Source organism: Dromiciops gliroides, chromosome 5, assembly GCF_019393635.1.
Source record: "Dromiciops gliroides isolate mDroGli1 chromosome 5, mDroGli1.pri, whole genome shotgun sequence".
NCBI classification, from domain to species: Eukaryota; Metazoa; Chordata; class Mammalia; order Microbiotheria; family Microbiotheriidae; genus Dromiciops; species Dromiciops gliroides.
Window position 1 is genome coordinate 207,820,189 of NC_057865.1, and position 23,743 is coordinate 207,843,931.

General features: G+C 35.3%; 1 protein-coding gene across 2 annotated transcripts in view; it reads left to right on the plus strand.

Moving 5' to 3' along the window:
* The window catches only part of LRRK2 (leucine rich repeat kinase 2), a 200,985-nt gene that overhangs the window by 93,797 nt on the left and 83,445 nt on the right, over positions 1–23,743 (plus strand). For both annotated transcript variants that reach the window (XM_043968574.1, XM_043968575.1), the window contains 3 exons: positions 4,729–4,822; positions 10,862–11,048; positions 16,410–16,591. In XM_043968574.1, the coding sequence (XP_043824509.1) occupies positions 4,729–4,822; positions 10,862–11,048; positions 16,410–16,591 (463 nt within the window). The remainder of the gene's footprint in view (positions 1–4,728; positions 4,823–10,861; positions 11,049–16,409; positions 16,592–23,743) is intronic.

Genomic DNA, 23,743 nt, shown 5'->3' on the forward strand with positions numbered 1-23,743 from the left:
GAGGTAAATAGTATGTTTCATCAGCAGTCCTTTGGGATTGTCTTGGATCACTGTATTAGCATCCAAATTCTTAATGCAAAAGTTATGGGAGTTGTAGGAGGAAATAAACAGTAAAAATATACTAGTGGGAGCCCTCAAATTTCCCTCCTCAGAACTAAATCTAACAAACAAATAAATAAGAAAGCAGTTAATTCTATTCATGAATTTTAGAAAAGGTAGAAATGATGAAGCTCTGGATGGGAATAGAAAGGAATACACCTTTTTCTCAAGCATCTACATAAAAATTGACTGTATTAGGCCATAAAACACACAACCAAATGTGGAAAAGCTGAATGTTAAATGCATCTTATTCAGATCATAATGTAATAAAAATTACATTGAATAAAGTAGCATGAAAAGATAGATTCAAAATTAATTGGAAACTAAATAATATAACCTTAAAGAATGATTGGGTCAAAAAATCATGTCATAGAAATAATCAATAATTTCATTAAAAAGAATAACAACAAGACAGTATACCAAAATTTATGGGATGCAGTGAAAGCTTAAATGAATAAAACAAATATAGATCAGATCAATAAACTGGGTCTACAACTAAAGAAAAACAAAACTAGAAAAGAGAACAAATTCAAAATCCCCAATTAAATACTAAAATAGAAATCCTGAAAATTCAGCAAAAAATTAGTAAAAGTGAAAATTGAAAATCATTGAACTAATAAATAAACCTGGGAGCTGGTCTTATGAAAAAAATGAAAGAAATGAATCATTGATTGATTTTAAAAATAAAGGGGAAAGCCAAATTGATAGCATCAAAAATAACAAGGGTTGGGGCGGCTAGGTGGCAAAGTAGATAAAGCACTGACCCTGGATTCAGGAGTACCTGAGTTCAAATCTGGCCTCAGACACTTGACACTTACTAGCTGTGTGACCCTGGGCAAGTCACTTAACCCCCATTGCCCCACCAAAAAAAAAAATAATAACAAGGGTGAATTCACTATTGAAGATGAAATTAAAGCAGTTATTAGGAACTATTTTGCTCAATTATATGCCAAAAAATCTGACCATCTAAATGAAATGGATGAATATTCACAAAAATATAAATTCCCAAATAAACAGAAGAGGAAATAGAATACTAAAATGATCCTATCTTGGGGGGAACATTGAACATCAATGAAAAAATTACTAGTACAAGATGGATTCACAAGTTAATTGTACCAGACATTTAAAAAAAAAATTTCAATACTATATAAACTATTTGTAAAAATAGGCAAAGAAGGAGTCTAAATAAATTCCTTTTATGACACAAATATGGTGCTGATACCTAAATCAGGAAGAGTGAAAACAGAGAAGAAAATCTGTAGCCCAGTATCCCTAAAATGAATATTGATGCACAAATTTCTTCCCCCCTCCCCCAGGGCAATGAGGGTTAAGTGACTTGCCCAGGGTCACACAGCTAGTAAGTGTCAAGTGTCTGAGGCTGGATTTGAATTCAGGTCCTCCTGAATCCAAGGCCAGTGCTTTATCCACTGCTCCACCTAGCTGCCCTAAAGCACAAATTTCAAATGATATACTAACAAGTAGATAATAGCAATATATAATAAAAATCATATACTATAACCAGGTGTGATTTATACCTGGAACATAAGGCTGGATTAATGTTAGGAAAACTATCAGCATAATTGACGATATCAGTAATAAAACCAACAAAAATTATATGATTATTTCAATAGATGCAGAGAAGGCTTTTGACAACATGTGATACAGATTTCTATTAAAGACACTATAAAGCATAGGAATAAGTGGAGCTTTCCATAAGATGACAAGTAGTGTATGAAATGATGTATTGTGAAGTGAGCAGAACCAAGAGAACATTGTACACAGTAACAGCAATATTGCTCGATGAAGAACTGTGAATGACTTGACTATTCACAACAATATAATGATCCAAGACAATCCCAAAGGACTTGTAGGCCTCCATCAGTCGCGGCTGTGCAGTCCAACACGGGAGCCGCAGCTCCTGAGTGACTTATAACCAGTAACTGCCGCATCCCATGCTGTATCTACCCCATGAGGAGTATCTGGAGTGTCCTCTCCAGGGTGCTGGCCTGGGCGGATCAATCCCAGCAGCAGGTTTTCCCTCTCCGCAACATTGGTGGATCCAAAGGAGAGGCAGAGCCAATACAGTTTGGCACCAGTGCCACAGCAGGAGTTGCCAGAGGGATGTGATGTCCAACATCCAACTGCCTAAGGGACTCCGATTCCTGATTTTAACTTGGGGTTAACCCCCGAAGCCTTTCCGATATATGGGTATAGCCGTGAGGCAGCGGAGGTTTAAAATCAGGGTTTCCTTCCCCAGGGCGGGTTGCCTGCCAAGGCTAACGAGCCCCACCTGCCTGGCCCAAAGGACTATTGATGAAATATGCTATCCACTTCCAGAGAAAGAAGTGATATTGATGGAACAGACTGAATCATGCTATTTTTCATTTTCTTTCATTTTTTTCTTTTTAATCAAGTTTTCTTATACAAAATGACAAATATGGTAATGTTTTACATAATCACACATGTATAATCCATATCTGATTGTTTGCTGCCTCAGGGAGGGGGGAGGGGAGGGAGGGAAAGAAGGATAAAAAATGGAACCCAAAACTATAACTAAAAATGATTATTATTTTCAAAAATGATGATAAGTAGTATTTATCTCAAACCATATGCAAGCATTTTCTGTATTGGAGATAAGCCTTCCTAGTAAGATCAAGGATGAAAAAAAAATTAAAGAAACTGGAATCGGCAATGACAAAACAATGCACTAATATATTGTTGGTGGAGTTGTGAATTGATCCAACCATTCTGGAGAGCAATTTGGGACTATGCCCCAAAGGTCAACCACACTGAGCATACCCTTTGATCCAGCAATACCACTTCTAGGTCTGTCTCCCAAAGAGATTTTTGAAAAGGTCGGGGACAGGGGGAGCACCTACATGCAGAAAAAGCATTTATAGCAGCTCTTTTTGTAGTGGCAAAATATTGGAAATTGCAGTCAATTGGAGAATGGCTGAACAAATTCTGGTATATGAATGTAATTGAATAGTATTGTGCAGTAAGAAATGATGAGCAAGCAGATTTCAGAAAAACCTGGAAAGACATGTATGAACTGATACAAAGTGAAAGGAACAGAACCAGGAAAACATTTTATATAGTAACAGTAACAATAACATTGTGTGATCAACTATGAATGCAACACAGTGATTCAAGACAAATCCAAAGGACTCATGATGGAGAACCTATCCAGGTCCAGAGAACCGATGGACTCTGAATGAATATTGAAACATACTTTTGTCACTTAGTTTAATTTTTTTGTGTTTTTTTCCTTTTGGTCTTTTTCTTCTTTTACAAATGTGTCTAATATAGAAATATGCTTTACATGATTGCATATATATACCATATCAAATTACTTGCCATTTGAGGAAGAGGGGAGGGAAGAGAGAAAAACTTGGCACTCAAAATCTTGTAAAAATGAATGCTTAGAAATGGTCTTTACATATAATTGAGAAAAAATTATTTAAAAAAAATTTTTTTAAGTAGTATCCAGAACAAGGGAGGAGGTATTTCTTCTTTACACTGGTCTAGTCAACCACATCTGTAGCATTGTGCCCTCTTCTGGTTCCTACATTTTATTTTTATTTTATTTATTTCTTTTTAGTGAGGCAGTTGGGGTTATGTGACTTGCCCAGGGTCACACAGCTAGTGTGAGTGTTAAGTGTCTGAGGCTGGATTTGAACGTAGGTACTCCTGACTCCAGGCCTGGTGCTCTATCCACTGTGCCACCTAGCTGCCCCTACATTTATTTTTTAATAATATTTTATTTTTCCCCAACTGCATATAAAATAGTTTTTAACATTTGTTGTTTTTTTTTAATTTTGAGTTCCAGCTTTTCCTCTCCTTTCTTCCCCTTTAGCACTCTCTGAAACAGTAAAAAATTTGATATAGATTATACATATTGTGTGCTACATTTTAGAAGGGATGTTATAAATGGAGCATGTACCTCTCAGTACAAACAGATTAGTAAAGACTTCAAATCAAGAAACTTGGTATGTTTTTTCCCAGAGGAGTCTTAGTGGTTACATGATAGGGATCTTCAAATATTGAAGGGTTTTCTTATAGAAATTTGAATATTTTTGTACTGTAATAGAGCTCTAAGTACTATTTTATTTCATCCTCTTTAGGAGAATTGGAATTATTAGATGAAAATAAGTAGGTAGATTATGATAAGGTTGAATATGAAAAAAACACTAGCACTTAAGCTATTTAATAATAGCTCAGAAGGTGGTAAATTCTTAGATGAAGCAGTCAAGCATTACCTAAATGATCACTTGCTAGGTATGTTGAAGATGGAATTCATTACTTAGTTTGCATGTAATGGTAAATTATATTTGACATCTTTCAGTGATGCCTTGAACTTGAGTTTAAATTTAGGGAGTTTTTTGAGGTTCTCAGATGAAAAGATTTTGGTAAGTATTGTGTGGTATTGCTTTGTTAAATATTAGTACAAAGAAAGTTGCAGTTTGCAGAAGAAAAAAAAATTTGGTGGGTAAAGGGGAGGCAGAGAGACCTTAAGATCAAACTAGCATCTTAGACACAGCTATGCATTTGATAAAGTCTGTCAGGAAATGTTACTTTCAGTAAAGAAATAATGAAAATGCACATAATTTTGTTTCTTTTCTCTTGTAGTTGCTGTGCCTCCCTTGCCCTCTAGCATAACAGTTTTAAATTTGTCACAAAACAAATTTACATGTATTCCAGAAGTAATTCTCAGTCTTCCACAGTAAGTTTATTTTACTTTAAATTTTAGAAACCAAGTTTGAATGGCATATGCTTTTTAAGAATCAAAGCCTTGGGGCAGCTAGGTGGCACAGTGGATAGAGCACCAGCCCTGGAGTCAGGAGGACCTGAGTTCAAATCCGGCCTCAGACACTTAACACCTACCAGCTGTATGACCCTGGGCAAGTCATTTAACCCCAATTGCCTCACCAAAAAAAAGAAAGAAAGAAAGAAGAAGAATCAAAGCCTACATATGACTGTTTTTTTGTATGTATAGATGTTTAACTTCAAGTTAACAAAATGATGCTAATAATTAGTTGTTTATATATATATATATATATATATATATATATATATTTTATCAGGGTAGTTTGATATTTTGTAGAAGCAGTTTTGTGGGCAGAGGATTACATCTATAAAAATCCATACCTCTGATTTCACTGGTGAAGAAAACTACCTCTTCTGATACAGATCAAGTGTGCTGCAATTTAAGACCAGGTATAGGTTAAGTGACTTAACCTCACGCAGTCTGTATCAGAGGTGAGACTTGAACCCAAGTCTTCCTGACTGAGGCTGAATCTCTATCGTCTCCACTGTATTTCTGATATATTATTATAATGATTGAATGAAACTTGAATAGCCATTGCAATGATTATTAAAACCTTACTTGAGGGATAATTTTAGTTTGTATATACTGTTTAAAAAGTTGAAATGCATTATTGATTTTGAAAATATATAAAAGCTTTGCCTGATGGAGTTGTTCTTTGATGAAAATAGTGAACTTTAGTCTTGTTCTAGAGTTCCTGACTTATTTTTGATTAAAAAAATGTCAAAAAGTACAAGAAATTACAAATGAAGGCACTAATATAAACTTTTTACCTTATTCAGGAAAGATTTAGTCTTTTGTTGCTTAATTTTGTAAACATAAGTGACTTGCATTTTGTCAAAATTCTTTTCTACATCTGTTAATATAATAACATTTGGGGGAGGGGTGGGAGTTACTAATACACTTTTTATGTTTAACTTTCCTAATATTGAACAAACTTTTCAATCCTGGTATATATTAATTTTGTTATAATGTATACATTTAAAAGATACATTACTATAGTCTTTTTGCTAATATTTTACTCAGTATTTTTGCAAGTAATTTATATAAAACTGTAGTTAATTATTCTTTAAAATGTTGATATAATTAAACTGTGAATCCATTTGTATTTAAGAGTTCCTTTGTGGCTTGTTTGATTTCCCTGCTGTGATTATATTAGGTTCCTTATTTCTTGTTCTATTAAGAGATATTTTATGGTTTTATAAATATTAATCCAATGACTTAGAGTCAGGAAGACCTGAGTTCAAATCCAACCTCACTTACTGTAATGACTAAAACCTAATGTGTGTATTCTTACCTGCCTTGCCCCCCCACCCCGTTCCCCCACTCCCCACCGTGTGTGGGGACACTAGTTAGAGTTTAATTATAAGTTCAGGAGCTTCAGCAACAGTTTAGGCTTTAAGCTTTTATTAAAGTATATTAGAAGTTAGTATAGATAGAGCATATGTCTCTGAAAGAATAGAAAAAAAAACAGCTCAGACTCACTCACGTGAGAGTGAGAGAAAGAAATCTCTGTAACGATTGGAATAACGCCACCTGCTGGATACTTACTGTAGAAGAGTTCCACCCATGAAGTGAAGGTCTTTGAGGGCAAGACCAGGAGTCTTTTCTTTGGCGGCAGGAAGTGACACGGCTAGTGGGAGGAGGAAGGAAGAGATTGACTCTCGCTCTGGGGACTCTTTCCTGAGGACTCTGGTGGAGAGCGGAGCTAGAAATGTGCTCTCCCTTTAATAGATAGGAATCTAGGCCTTTTTCTCTCTACCAAATTCTTATTCTCCTTAATAAATGCTTAAAAGTCTAACTCTTGCTAAAGCTTATAATTTATTGGCGACCACTCATTAGATATTTTAGACAGTTTAGCTAGAATTTTAGCCCTTAACAGCTCCTTCCCCTAGCCACTCACACTTCGAAGAACCAGAGGCTGAGTCACTTTGAGGGGAAGTTTTGTGTGGGACCAGAAGGGGGGGTGGTCCCCACACACAGCTTCCAAGCTAATTGGCTGGTCACATTCAAGGCCATTGATTGACATGACTTAAAGGTGGTCTATGAATAGAGGCAACTTCTGGGATGCCAATCTGACCTTAGAAACCTCAGAAAGGTCACCTCATGTCTTTCTTGACAGGGGGCAGAGCCCCTGTTTCTCACACTTACTATTTATGTGACGCTATAATACCATCATGAACAAGTTCAGAAAAACAGAAATGTTTGATATCTTTTATTAACTATAACACAGTTAAAAATTATAATTAAAATGGCATTTAGAAAAATGATTTAAATTTAGAATGAAACAATAATTTAAAAGTAAAAAAATGTGAGATTAAGAGAATAAAATAAAAAAGCAAGTACATTTTGGAACTACCACCTTAAATTTAACGTATTTTAAAAGGAAAAAGTTTGGGGGAGTAAGATTCACAATTTCATTTACAATCACCATATTCGAAACCTTCTCTATGTAAATGTTCAGCTTGTTGATGGTTTTCTAGCTCTTAATCAAAAGAAAAAATTGATGAATCAAAAAACAAAGTATAGGAATAATAGATAATTTTATCAGAGAAAATTAGAATAATGAAACATCAGACCAAAACTTTTATGATGCAGCCAAAGAAGTTCTCCTGGGGAAAAAGTACATCTTTGAATACTTTCATTAATAAAAAAGAGATAGAACAAGAAAACCTAGAAAAGCAACAAATTTTTAATAATTCTGAACAAGAAAAAAAGCAATACAAAAATTATCTTACACAGTTGGGAAATATATATAATCCTTTTGATTTTTATTCAACAATTAACTTAGTACTGTCATATAGTTTTTATAAAATTTTATTCAGGTCCTTAACTTCTTGATTGTTCATCTTTTTGTTAAATTTCTCTGGGTCGGACAAGGGTACATTGAGGTTCCCAGCAATTATAATTTTATTTTATTTCTCCATGTAATTTAATTAGTTTTTCCTTTATGAACTTAAATGCTTTGCCATTCATTGCATTTGTTATCTATTGCAATTAGTTCATTGACTATCATGACTTTAAACTAAATATAGTTCATAGGCTTACCTCTTTAACCATGTTTTATTACCAGTGCCTAATTTGACCACTTTTGTTTTTTTGAATTTGCTGAAATCAGTTAGTCCAAAAGCATTTATTAAGTGCTTACTGTGTTCTATTTCCTCTGCTAGCATAATAAATTTTGCTCTAACTTCTCATTTTAATTCAGTATGTATTTTCATGTTATAGATGCATTTCTTATAAAATATTGTTAGATTCTGTTTTTAATTCATCCTACAATCCTCTTCCATTTTATGAGTGACTTTATCCAGTTCATGTTCATGGGTTATATTCATTATGCTTCTCCCTCCATAACATACTTTTATATTTCTTCTCTTCTTTTTACAATTTTTTCCTTTTATTTTCCTTCTCTTCAATGAAGAAAGTTACAAAAGAAAAAGAATATGGCCAGCATTAGTAATCTATGTTTGAAGTGGTGCTGCCTGTCTTTATCTACTCCAGTATTTTATTTTTTTCCAGTTACACGTAAAGACAGTTCTCAACATTTGTTTATATAAGCTTTGCAATTTCAGCTTTTTTCTCCCTCCCTCCCCTCTCCCCTAGACAGCAGGTAATCTGATATAGATTTTATATATGTGTGTGTGTGTATATATATATATATATAATAACATTAAACATATTTCTGAATTAGCTATGCTGTAAGTGAAGAATCAGAGCAATGAGGAAAAACCTCAACTTAGAAAAACAACAGCACCAAAAACAAAAGAAATAGTATGGTTCAATCAGCATCTATACTCCACAGTTCTTTTTTTTTTTTTTTTCTGGATATGGAGATCCCCTTCCATCATGAGTCCTCTGGAACTCTCCTGTACTAGTTCATCACAGTTGATCAACACACAATGTTGATGATACTGTGTACAGTGTTCTTCTGGTTCTGCTCATCTCACTCATCATCAGTTCATGCAAGTCCTTCCAGGTTTCTTTGAACTCCTCCTGCTCATCGTTTCTTACAGCACAATAGAATTCCATTACATTCATATACCACAACTTTTTCAGCCATTCCCCAGTTGATGGGCAACTACTCAATTTCCAATTCCTCGCCACCACAAAAAGAGCAGCTATAAATATTTTTGTACCTGTGGGTCCTTTTCCCTGTTTTATGATCTTTTTGGGAAAAAGACCCCAAAGTAGTATTGCTGGGTCAAAGGGTATGCACAGCTTTATAGCACTCTGGGCATAATTCCAAATTGCTCTCCAGAATGGTTGGATCAGTTCACAGCTCCACCAACAAAGCCTTAGTGTTCCAATTTTCCCAAAGCTTCTCCAACATTTATTATTTTCCTTTTTTGTCATATTAGCCAATCTGATAGGTGTCAGGTGGTACCTCAGAGTTGTTTTAATTTGCATCTCTCTAATCAATAGGGATTTAGAGCATTTTTTCATATGGCAATAGATAGCTTTGGTTTCTTCATCAGAAAACTGCCTGTTCATATCCTTTGACCATTTCTCAATTGGGGAATGACCTGGATTCTTATACATTTGATTTAGTTCCCTATATATTTTAGAAATGAGGCCTTTATCAGAAGCACTGGCCAGAAAAATTGTTTCCTAGCTTTCTGCATCCCTTCTAATTTTGGATGCATTGCTTCTGTTTGTACAAAAACTCTTTATTTTAATGTAATCAAAATCATCATTTTGCATTTCATAATATTCTTTATCTCGTGTTTGGTCATAAACTGTTCTCCTTTCCAAAGATCTGAAAGGTAGACTATTCCTTCTTCTCCTAATTTACCTATGGTATCACCTCTTAAGTATAAGATGTCGGATGTTGGTCTATGCCTAGTTTCTGCCATACTATCTTCCAGTTTTCCCAGCAGTTTTTGTCAAATACTGAGTTCCTACCCCAGTAGCTGGAGTCTTTGGGTTTATCAAACAGTACATTACTAATGTCATTTACTACTCTTGAGGAACAAAAGGGAGGAATGTGGTGAAAAGTTTTAACAATCGGTTAGATAATGGAGAGACGCCAGTTTTTTTTAGGACCACCCTTTTGGGGAGGAGACCAACGGCATGAGCTACGAATGCCCTTCCGCCTGCGATGCATGTCAGACTGCCTGCTAAGCACTTGACTTCCGGGGTGCGAGCTTAAAAGGCAAGGAGAGAACGGAAGTGGGAACTTTTTCCTGCTCTGCTGGTCTCCTGACTGCGCTGCACAGGCTGATGCTGATGAGAGTTCAACTGGGCCCGGCTCACGGTTAGCAGCAGCATGCGCTTGACACGGTCTCTCTCTCTCCCCAAAGGTGGCCTTCAGTTTTTGGTGAGTTTTATACAGAATATAGACTAAGCCTAGACTTAAGACGATTTGTATTGTATTTCTACTTTTCTATCCCTCTAATCAACATCACCTTGTGACTACCATACAATAAAAGCTCTAACTAGAAAACCAGAAGCTTCTTCCATTTACTAGTCTGGGAGATAAATTAAGGGAAAGGTTAAGTAGGGGAGATTTATGATCTAATATCCAATTTTAAATCTCACACTACTGTGTCTCCTGTGCCTAGCCTATTCCATTGATCCTCCACTCTATTTCTTAGCCAGTACCAGATAGTTTTGATGACTGCTGCTTTATAGTAAAGCTCCAGATTTGGTAGAGCTAACCCACCTTCCTGTGCATTTTTTTCATTATTTCCCTTGCAAGTCTACATTTTGAATTTAATGTAACCTCTAACTATCTGTGTTTCATATATGTATATATACATACACACACACATATATATATATGATCTCAGCTAATATATATTTTTGAGCTTTCTTCAATGGAAATTTATTTTGATTTTCCTAATTGTATGTACCATAGCTTTTAAAATACAGTATTTGTTTTATAAACATGTACAAATTGTGACTTGTATCTTTAATCTGTTCTTTTGTCACTTTTAGTTTACGGTCACTGGATTTGAGCAGCAATGAAATTCATAACCTACCTGGGCCTGCACACTGGAAATCATTAAACTTAAGGGAACTCTTGTTTAATCATAATCAGATCAGCATTTTGGACTTAAGTGAAAAAGCATATGCATGGTCACGGATGGAGAAACTACACTTGTCCCATAATAAATTGAAGGAGGTAAAAGATCATTGCCAAAAAAAATTTTAAAGCTATGCTTACTAAAATTTGTACTATAATCACTCAGCATTTTCAAATTTGCTTTTTGTTGTTCATGGGGTTTTCTTGGACAAAGATACTGGAGTGTTTTACCATTTCCTTTGTCAGCTCATTTTACAGATGAAGAAACTGAAGCAAACAGGGTTAAGCAACTTGCCCAGGGTCACACAGCTAGTGTTTGAGGCCAAATTTGAACTCATCTTCTTGACTCCATGCCCAATTGCTCTGTCCACTGCAACACATAGCTCCCTTTTAAATGTTGCTTTTTTTAAGTAATATTAGCCCTGAAATTGAACAGTGTTTTAGCAGTTTATGCTGTGCTCTTCATACTGTACTGTAGGATCATATAATCCAAGAGGTTATAGGAAACTCATAGACCATCTTGTCCAATTCATACCTTGAACAGAAATTCCCTTTAAAACATTGACAAGCAATGTCATCTAGCCTCTTGTTTCAAGACCTCCTATGGGAGAATCTACCACTTTCTAAAGAACTTTATTCTATTTTTGGATAGCTCATTTCTTATATGTAGCCTAAATTTGATTTTCCATGACTTTTACTCATTACTTCTCTGGGTCAGAGTATGACAAAGCTAAAGCTAATCTTCTTTCCTTCAAAAGCCCTTCATATACTCAAACATAGTTTTTTAGGGTCTCCTACATTTTATTTTCTCTTGGCTTACAATTTCACGTTCTTTCTACCAATCTTTATATAGCATAATCTCAAATTTTATCATCCTAATGGCTAACTTTTCTGTGCCCTCTTTAAAATGTTTAGTCCAGAACTGAATGTAGTACTCTAGCTATGGCCTAAATGGGGCAGAGTAAAGTAGAACTGTTACTTCCTTTCTTAGGAACATGTCCCTGTGTTAATGCAATATAGGATAACATTAGTTTTTATTGGCTGCCATGTTATGACTCACATTGACCTTGCTGTCTACTACAACCTCAGACATTTTTGTAGGAAATGTTATCTAGCTATGTTTCCCTCATCTTGTCTGCACAGCACACCCTATACTCAGTCCAGTTTGTCAGTGTTTCTCATAAAATGCAGTACCTAGAGGCACTTGGTGGGAGATAGAACACTGGGTCTCATGTCATTGAGTTCAAATATCACCTCAGACACTTAACCGAGTTTGACCTCGGACAAATCACTTAATCTCTGTTAGCCTCAGTTTCCTCAGCTGTAAAATGGAAATAATAGTAACACACTATCTTACAGGATCAAATGAGATAATAGTTGTAAAAATCATTTAGCACTTTACCTAGCATGTAGTAGACACTATATTGATGCTTATTCCTTTCTCCTTTCCAACCCAGAATAAATCACAATACTGTGGATATCATGAGGAGTACAGGGTACACTAGAACTATTTTATTCCTCCTTTTGGACAGTGGTCGTTATTTCCTAACCCTTATTCTCACTACTTTTATGGAAAATTACGTGAACCTGCAAAAATAATAAACTGCCACCTCTCAAGATGAGCTTATTTATTTCTCTAAGACAGATGTGGCACAATGTAATATGTACTCTGAAATAACTAGCCAACCTCCTCCTCTCACTAATGTGTTGGCTATCACCCACATTCTCTCAGGCTCTAGTTATATACAAGGTATATAACTATACCTATACTATATCTAGTTATATACAAGGTATAGCCCCAACCATTATGTTTCTAAATTTAATTATCATTTGAGAATCATTTGGTTAGCCTGTCTGAAGTAGCTTTTAGAAAAGGATATTTATATAGTGATTATAATAAGAACAATAATCAGTACAAAATATCTCCCTCCTGTCAGTCCCCACCCCCACCCCGGTAAGTCTGTGACATACTTTCCCACTTGAGTGGAAAATGGACTCATGTGACAAAGTGAAAACACAGCTACTAGTTGCTAGGTGTCCTTTTCTCCCCTTCATAGCATACTCAAGATGTTCCCCTTTAGCATGATGCAGGTTCTTTGCTAGATGTAGAACTATTAAATGTGTGTCCAAAGATTCCTGATACAGGTATTGTTGCCAGCTCTTGCTGTTACAGGAGCTTGATGCTCAGAAAATGATTGGAAGATAGGAAGTCCAATGTCCTTGTGATTCTTTGAAGCTTGAAAGTCCCTTGTATAGCCAGTTGTGGTGGTAGGATGGGGTTATGGTGTATGGAAACAAAGGTCAAGGCCAAAGTGTTCCTTTTTCCCCAAAGTGACTTTTCAGGTTGGGAGGATGTTTCTCCTTGATCAACACTCACTGGAATCCAAATTTCTGCAATATACATGAATAACCTTGGTGTTCAACTAGCTTAATATTTTATAGGTGACTCTTAGAGACCACATTTCCATAGTCTATTCCAAACACTTTCTGTGCTATGTCATTTCAGTTCATCCAAAGATATTTTACATTTAAAGTGTTTATTTTATTGGGCTTTATTCTCACCTCTTTACGCTATTTGGGTATCTTATCATGTACTTTTAATCCACAGTTTAGTCAGTCAAAAGTCAGTAAACATTTATTAAGCACCTACTGTATACCAGGCACTTTTCCAAGGCTAGCAGGAAGTAACTGGCCCTTGTTACTATATGTTGCCTACTCTCTGGGTAAAGGGGCCCTAAAGAAAGGATACCATTTGGGAAATGTAGAAAACAAGCAATATTAATAATAATTGACATTTATTTTTATGGTTTATGGGGTGTTATATCTGTACTATTTCTTTTGATCCTTACAACAACCCTGTGTAGTAAGGTAGCCCAGATGTACACAGATATATAGTAGTACTTGCTGTCTCAGGGTAAACAGCAGCTTTGCAGATTATGACTCAAGGACATGAGATAACCCAAAGAGAAAAAGAGTATAAGAGATATACATATATAGAGCCCACAACCTTAGACAACAAAACATAGCACAGCCTTCATTACCTTGGCATTTGTTGGCATAGTGGAGAAAGCACTAGTCCTGGAGTCAGGCAGGCCTGACTTCATCTATAACCTTGAACAATTCCTAGCTTTGTGACCCTGAAAGAGTTGCTTAAATGCTGTCTGACTCAGTTTCCTCAATTGCACAATGAGGATGATAATAGTACCTATATCCCAGGATTGTTATGAAGATAAAATGAGATAATATTTGTGAAGTGCACAGTCCTGACAGTGCTGAATAAATGCTAGTTTCCTTCCTTCCTAGATTGAATTTTTTTAGGTTTGTATGTTACTTGATGCTGCTAATAAATTGTATGGAATTAATAGTTATTTTTGCTATTTTTATAAGTTCAAGATTGAGAGAAGAGACAGTAGCCCATGGGAGAAGATATTTCTTTGCTATACAATGTATAGCAAATGTATAGCAAATGTTAGAGTTAATGTGACCTTCCAGAAAAGCAAGTGTGATCTAATTCTTCTTTTTTTAAATTAATTTTTTTTTCTAATTCTTCAAATTTGTCTATTACACTCATCCACTTTCCATTTTTTTAAACCAATATCAAAATGTTTTGTTGATCACTGTTGACCAATAGTTTTGCTTTTTCTTATTTCTTTTGAAAATCTAGACCTTTCATTCTTCTAAATGATCTTATTATTTCATCTGATTCTATAAAAATGTTTCCTTTGTAATTTGATTTGTATAACATGACATTTAAATTAATTTAAGTTACATTTTCATAGCCCAACTTCAGGCAGTGAATCTCTCTCCTATTATTTGTCTCCCTTTATGTCATAAGTGTTTTGAGTGATAGTTATATAAATTTCCTATAAATCTTTATAGGTCTCAGATTATTTAGGTAGTTTATAATTATTTATAATGTAATTTCACTTGTTTTCATTTTTCTGGTACTGTATAGATTTTACATGTATTTGTCTTATATCCTGTTGCTTTGCTGATGTTGTTAACCATCTTAATTTCTTTGTTGTTTATTTCTCTGTTTTTTGTTTAAGTAAACCATTATGTCAGAAACAGGAATCCCTTGATCAATGTTTTTACCTTTAGTTTAGTTTTTTTTTCCTTACCACTATAGCTAGCATTTCTAGAATTATGTCAAATATAGTAATTATAGGGAAAATAGTTGTCTCTACCTTGTTTGTTCTGGGAAAATTTCTAGTATTTCTTCATTGTGAAAAATACTACCACTTTGTTTTAAACATATGTTTTAATTATGTTGTAGAAGAGCCTTTGAATGCTTATGCTTTTTTTGATGAATGCTATCATTTGTCAAAAGTCTTTTATTCATCAGTTGAGTATTGTGCCTTATAGTTTGAACAAGATTTGGAGAACTGGTGATTGTTAAGGAATTGATTTTAAATATTTTAAATGGTTAAAGCTGTTGATACTGCGTCTTAAAAAAATAAAACTGAAGAGTAGTTGGGAAGACATGTTCAAATCCTCTCCCTGGCACTTAGTATTCTGTGATTTTAAGGAAGTCACTTAAAATTTTAGGTCCTCCAGAGACATTTGTTTGTTTTTGCAGGGCAATGAGGGTTAAGGGACTTGCCCAGGGCCACACAGCTAGTAAGTGTTAAGTGTCTAAGGCCAGATTTGAACTCAGGTACTCCTGAATCCAGGGGCGGTGCTTTATCCACTGAGTCACCTAGCTTCCCCAAAACATGGGCATGCTTGATTTTAACATTTTGGGGGTGGGCAATGAGGGGTAAGTGACTTGCCCAGGGTCACACAGCTACTAAGTGTTAAGTGTCTGAGGCTGCATTTGAAGTCAGGTCCTCCTGAATCCAGGGCCAGTGTTTTATCCACTGCACCACCTAGCTACCCCCCTCCAGAGACTTTTTCTAGGTTTTAGCCAATAAGTTATAAATTACTTATCTGTTTTAATGCAGAGTTCCTACACTGGGAGTTTTTCATATTAAAAGAAATTCAGATCTCACATTAAAGAAGAGTTTAAGGTCATTTAACATGAGAGGATGAGAACTTTAATAGAAAACTCAAGAATATTGTGTTGCTATTAGGTAGTGGTAAATAGATGTCCACCATTTTACTAAAGAAAATAATGCAAGGAAATGAAATGGAAACACAGGTTTTATAATTTAGGTTCTGATATTTAAGTCCATGAGATAATAAAATATATTTTCAAGGAAAACTAAATTTCAAAAGAAAATATTGTAAAAAAACCAAAAGGCAATATTGGATTATGCTTCTGAAAATATGATTTATCAATAAATAACTTTTATAATTAAGAAAATGAAAAATCTTGGAAAATTTAGGTGTTGATCATTTGTTTCTCTTTGAAAGCTCTTCCAGTTTCCTTAATGTTATACAGTTCTGCTTTACTCTTTATGAAATGTCTTTTCCAAAAAGATTACATCGAATTCTTTTTGTTTTTTTAATTTCATTAAGATTCCTCCTGAAATTGGTTTTCTTGAAAATTTAACCTCTCTTGATGTGAGTTACAATTTGGAGCTGAGATCCTTTCCTAATGAAATGGGGAAATTAACTAAAATCTGGGACCTTCCTTTGGATGAATTGCATCTTAATTTTGATTTTAATCATATAGGATGCAAGACCAGAGACATCATAAGGTTAGATATTTTATTTTCAATTGTTTTATCTCTAGTTTCATATTCCCTCAGCCTTTGATTTTGCTGAATATTTGACTTATGACAGAATGCATTTGGGAATCATCGTATAATTTCAGTATGCTTTTGATTTTATGCTATTTCCTTTTGCTTAGTAGATTTTGGTTTGCAAAGATAGGTTTCAAAGAGTGACCTAATTTAATCCTAGCCACTATTGTCTCTAATTCAGATAGCTTCCACTAGGTAGTAGTGCCTGGTTAAAATGATGTGAAACTAACTTGACATTTGTAAGGTATGAGGAAGATAGTACATAACATGCTTTTCTACTGCATTATGCTTTTTCTATAAAATGAATTCTTTATTGAACTAACAGGAATTAATATAGTACTAATGTAGTATATAGAATTACTATAACCAATTTAAAGTAAGACAAAGAAATATATCACATTGTTATAGCCTGGTACATTTACTCACTTCATTTAGTCAAAGTGTATTTTTAGAGTGCCTCTTGGGTTCAGGTTGCTTGCTTAATTAGTCAGTTTATTGATTAATAATTAGTAACACTACTCCTTGGGACTTAAGTGAATGACTCATCTTACACTGTTTGTAATAGTTAATAGCCTTCTCATCTTCTTTCATAAGGACTCTCTAAAAGAATTGTCTTATAAATTGTTTTTTATAAATTTATAAACTTTTATAAATGTAATAAGTTTTAAAGTAGAGCACTATGACATTATGTACTATAATATTGAATAACTGGTGTATTTTTTTTATTCCCATGCTAAACTGATATTAAGAAAATATCTTACACCCACTATCACCACATCAGATACTTAAGATGCTTTTGAATTGAATAAAAATGTGATTCCATTAAGAGTCATCAGAAATTCAAGAAAAACAGTGTTGTATGTCTTTTAGTGCAACTTAGGTTTATTTGGAAACTTGCCAAGGAATATCCATTAGAATCCAATTCTAGGGCAGCTAGGTGGTGCAGTGGATAGAGCACTGGCCCTGGAGTCAGGAGGACCTGAGTTCAAATCCAGACTCAGACACTTGACACTTACTAGTTGTGTGACCCTGGGCAAGTCACTTAACCCCAAATGCCTCACCAAAAAAAAAAAAAAAAAAGGAATCCAATTCTAATCTAGTTAAAAACTAAAAATTTAAATTGCTTTAAGCATTTGAATTTGGACTTGGATAGAAAGTATGTCATATAAAAGCTAATGTTATATTAAAAGTGGTTTAGTTGTGCTTGATCAAGTTATTGTATATATTTTCTATTTATGTAGTATACTAACAATTTGACATTATTATGAATTATATTAACATGAAAAACCAATTAACAACAAATTCTGAAAATTAGCTTCTTTGGCCAGGGGTGGGGGGTGGCAAAGAGCATTAAGTGACTTGCCTGGTGTCACACAGCTAGTAAGTGTCAAGTGTCTGAGGCAGGATTTGAAGTCAGGTCCTCCTGAATCCAGGGCTGGTGCTTTATCCACTATGTCACCTAGCTTCCCCCCAAATTAGCTTTTCTTGAAAGGGTTTACATTGGTTTCTGTGTTAATTAGTATTACTTCACAGAAATAAACATATAGCCATGTGGATATAAGACTTGCTCTGTCTTTTGAATTCCAGTGTTTAGATGTCCCTTAGGTATCTCAAACTCAGCAAGTCTTAGGCATAACTAATTATCTTTTCCCCCTTTCCCCACTTGGCTTCATAACTTCCCTATTATTTTGCATGCCATCTTTCTAATCACCTAGGTTTGCAACCTGTTTTCCTTGACTCTTAACCTTCCTAAGCCCTCCCATTTCTTATTAATTACCAGGTCTTGATTCCATTCCCAAAACATCTGCCCACTAACTACAGCCATCATTTCTCACCTTTCCAAAGATTCTCTCCTTTCCAATTCATCATCAGTTGCTGTGATATGATCATGTTATTCTCCTTTTCAGGAAGTTTCAGCAACTCCCTTTACCTCTAGGTTAAAATATGAACTCCAGTTGACATCTTTTAAAAATATTTGTATTAATTCTGTAAAATTTGAAATTCCCCATTGCTGAAATGATCTCTTTGCTCATGCCAAAGCTTGAAGCATGAAATCCCTAACTTCCTTGAAAGCTCAGATTAAGGCCTATCTCCTACAAAAGTAATTTTTTTATTCTTCCAGTTTTTTGCCCTCTCCCAATTACTTGATATTTTATACATACAAATATACATTTTATGTAATGTATTTTTCTGTATAAGATATGCAGTGAGGTATAATGAATAGAGAGTTGGTTTCAGAGCCAGGTATGTCTGGATGCATGTCCTATCCTGACACATCCTGGCTATATGACCCTGGTCAAGTCACATATCCTCTCAGTACTCTAAAACTATAGGTTTCAGAGAAGGTATTAGCTGCATTATTGAATGAGTTCTTTTACCTGAAAGTTCTATGTACAAATGAAATCAGATTCAATCCCTATTCCTTATCTGTGTATATGTTGTTTCCCTGGATGGAATGTTATATTCTTGTTCTTGTCATTTTAGCATTAGGGCATAGTACAGCACCTGGCACTAAACAGGTCTTTAATAAATTTTTGTGAAAGTGGATATATTAAAATAGCTTCATTAGTGATAATATAAACATATACTTGTTTTTCTTTAATTTATTACATTAGCAATATTAAAATAGTTCATTCCCTAAAATCATACTTATACATATATATGTATACATATATGTATATGCACACATTTATATGTGTGTGTATAGACTCTGTGTGACACACATACACATACATATACTCTGAATTCTTGAAGGCTATTCTAAAAGGGTAAAGGCTATAATAGATCCCATAAGGTTGGAAAGTCTTTGAATATAGATTGTTTTTCTATATTCTGTGAAAATATTTATCACCAAAATGTTATGAAATTTTACATTCCCAATTTTACATTCAGTATATTCAAAATAGAACCTTATTATCTTTTCCCCAAAACCTCCCTTTTCCCTATTAAAGGCACACTAGTCTCCTAAGCCAAGTCTCACAACAAGTTCATTGTTGCTCTAGACTTTTCACTTGGACTCAACCCATATGTCCACTTTGTTACCAGGGCCTTTGCAACCTTTGCAACATCTCTTATTACACTTCCCCTTTTATCCTCTTACATAGTTGCTACCCTGGTATATCATCATTTTATACTCGGATTATTGCAATAATCTGCTGCTTGGTCTCCCTACCTCAAATCTCTTCTTTTTCTAGTTCATCTTCCACTCAGCCATCAAAGTGATTTTCCCAAAGTGCAGCCCTGATCATGCCAACCCCCTACTCAATAAACTCTAGTTAACTCCTTGTTACCTTTAGAATCAAATATAAATCCTCTGTCTTTTTAAACCCCTCACGGTCTGGCCCCTTCCTACCTTCCTTATAATTTACTCCCTTCAAACTAAGGTTACCTTCTTGCTGTTCCTCAAACAAGAGACTCTATGTCCCAACTCTATGCCTTTTTACCAGGCCTTTCTCCCCTTCACACTTTTCTCTATGTTAAGGGCTAAAATTCTAGCTAAACTGTCTAAAATATCTAATGAGTGGTCGCCAATAAATTATAAGCTTTAGCAAGAGTTAGACTTTTAAGCATTTATTAAGGAGAATAAGAATTTGGTAAAGAGAGAGAAAAAGGCCTAAATTCCTAGCTATTAAAGGGAGAGCACATTTCTAGCTCCGCTCTCCACCAGAGTCCAAAGGAAAGAGAGCGCGAGACTGAGCGCCAGTCTCTTCCTTCCTCCTCCCACTAGTCCGCGTCACTTCCTGACTCCTGAAGAAAAGACTCCTGGTCTTGCCCTCAAAGACCTTCGCTTCATGGGCAGAACTCTTCTACAGTTAGTATCCAGCAGGTGGCGTTATTCCAATCGTTACAGTCCCCCCTGTTGTTCCTCAAGAAACAAAATGTTTCCTTGACGGAACAGTAAAAAGAATATAATAACTATTGCTAGCTAATAATATGTGAACAACAATATAGAAAAGGAAGAGAGGAAAGTTTTGTCCAGAGGGGCGATTTTTTTTTTGTCCTCATGAACCGACGCTTTGACATTAGTCTTGCAAAGGGAGGGCCTCTGCAGAGAGTACATGTTACAGATGGTGTATATAACAGAAAGGAGATAGTAAAAGCTAATAAAGCAAAACAGTTCATATAAAGTCTCTGAGTTCTCTTGTCTTCTTGAAGTGGTAAGATGTCATCAGGAGGAAACTGGATTCTGGTCTGGAAAACTGGATTCTGGACTCTGGTCTGGAAAGCTGGATTATCTTCTTTAACTGTTTGAATTGCTGTATTTTTAAAACCTTAGCATAGCATTGTCAATGATCAAATTAATAAATTCCATTACATTCCCTCCTTTATATGGTTAGACTTGTAATAGAGGGTTGAGGTAGTTATGCAATGTGTAACACTTTTTACCACCATGTGTCTGGATCAAAGCCAAATTTAGTATGTGTTCATGACACCTGAAAATGTTATGGAAAGGTTATCATACCATATCTCATGGTTCTGAGACAGCCAGTGATTGTGCTAGGCCACAGGTGAATTCAACTGAGATAAAAAGATAAATAAGTTCAGTTAAATTAGGTTAAATTAGGAGGGAGAGAGGATGAATACTGGACTGTGCCTAGTAATTGTGCTCTACATAGTCACCATCATAAGCAAACCATGGACTTACGTATACCTGTCTCTCCTTTTGTTGCACATATATTCTCTCCAGGGCCTGCATCAGAGTTCACAGCAAGTTAGTCTCTGAAATGATAAGTTTCCATATTTCTGAAATCTCATTAATTTCACCAAAGACAATATGATGGTAAAAATGTGTGCTATGCTGCATAACTGAGAATATATTAGTGATATATACAATAATTCCAAACCATACCCAGAGTATAATGACATATAAATAATAAACGAATGTAAATAGCTGATTATATTAGACATTGTTACATAATCTTCTTTTAGACATTATTACATAATCTTCTTTTAGCAATTAGACCACATCATCTTATACATGAATTCTCTAGTATAACAGTAGCAGATACTTAAAGTGGTGATTAATTCATCAAAAAGAAATAAGACTTCAATAAGCAAGATTCAATATTCAATAGCATATACTTAAAATGCCTTTGAAAAGTCACTTAGTTTACAAAATCGGGTTTTTAAAGAAAAGCAAAAGAAACAAAAGTAAAAAAAAAACAAAGCAAAACCAAAAACCAAAAATAAAAGGCAAAAGATTCGCTAAGCACCCTTTTGTGCTCTTAAAGAATTTAAAGGTGTGGTGAATTCCAGGTCTTTTCAGTGCCTTTCAAAAGTCAAAACAAAAACAAAAAAACCCAAAAATTAATAAAATAAAAAAAAAAAATAGTTGAGGTAGGCCAGAAAACTAGGCCATGTACTTCAGTGCTTTTGCCTGTAGAAGGAAATGCTTGTTAAATTATAAGGTATTTAAGCTGCTAGAGTTTGGGGTATGCCACATTGTTTTAACTGGTTCCCCAATTCTCTGCATGCCAAAGTGGCAGGGGTTTCTGAATTGTCATTGATCTTTCTAATGCTGTCATAATGTTCTTTATGGTAGAAAATGTGGAGTTCTGTAGCATCAGTTTTGTCTGTGCCACTGATTTTCAATAAAGGCTGATTTAATTGATGAACCACAACATTCAGCTGATGCTGCTTAGCAAATGCTACAATTGTATCATTTCCTCCCCACTTTCCAAATTTCTTTAATTCATCAACATATTCTTCAAAAGGGGAGTCATTTACTATAAAAGACTCAAACTCTTGTCTATGGTTAATCATATAAGAAGCAGCTTCTTGTCTGTGTCTGAGATGATTTCTACAGTGACCTTCTAGCTGGTCTGCTAAAGCCCTAAAAAGGCAATTTCCGTCTCCTGATACTTTACGAAGACTGAGTCCCAAAGCATTTAACTGATCAGTGGGATTCTTAAATGGGAACTTCCTGTTTCCTCTGAACTTTCTTTGCTCTTTAACAGTTGCTATCATTAGGGTTTTTACCTCTTTAGCGTCTACCTCAGGTCTATCTGAAATCTCTTCACCTATGAATGGTGCAGGCTTTATATGAGAGCAATGAATCCATGAGTCTTTTTCACCAATTTTAATGGCGGTAGGAGTTGTCAATAATACCTGAAAAGGTCCTTCCCAGGCAGGTTGAGTTCCACTGGTTCTCTGAAAATTCTTTACATATATTTTATCTCCTGGGTTGAAGTTATGCAATGAAAAGTCTAATGGTCCTGCCTGGACCACAGCTCCTGCCTCATGGAGTTCACGTAGCCTGGTCTGTAATTCCTGTATATAGGAAGCAACAGAAGTATCACCTCCCACCAGTGATGTATAAACTGGGGAAAAAGTTTTAGCTTGGATAGGAGGGTGACCAAAAAGCATTTCATAAGGAGATATATGAAGTTCTCCTCTTGGTCTACTTCGTAGATAGAATAATGCCAATGGTAGAACATCAGGCCATTTCAAATGGGTAGTAATATAATCAATTTGTAAGTGCTCAAAAGGTGTATATGCTAGAGGACGCCCTCCATAAGCACCAAAATGGCCTTTTCTGTGAACAGAGAGGCATACCTGGTGGTAGAATTTCCGGGGAAGAAATGGCTTACCTTCCGGAGACACCCAGATGCCATTGATCTGTTTCGCCTTAAATTTCTTTTTCCACTTTTCTACTTCAGAATCGTCATAGGTTAGGTTGGAAGGAATATCCTCAGAAGGTGAAAGGTTAAATACATGTTCAGGAGCTTCTAATGCAGCAAGCTTGGCTGCAGAATCGGCTCGTGCATTTCCCTTTGAAACAGGATCACTATTCCCTGTGTGGGCAGGGCAATGTACAACGGCTAGGGAAGAAGGCAGTTTTAGGGCATCTAAGAGGTCCTTGATAAGGTCCCCATTGGCAATAGCCTTGCCCGAGGATGTTAGAAAGCCTCGTTGACGCCAAATCATACCAATAAAGTGGCATATGCCAAAGCCATATTTCGAGTCAGTAAAAATGGTGGCACTCTTATCTTTAGCTATATTACAGGCCTGTGTAAGAGCCACAAGTTCAGCAGCCTGTGCACTAAAATGGGAAGGCAGAGAAGCTGCCCAGAGGGTGTCATAATCAGAAACTACAGCAGCTCCAGT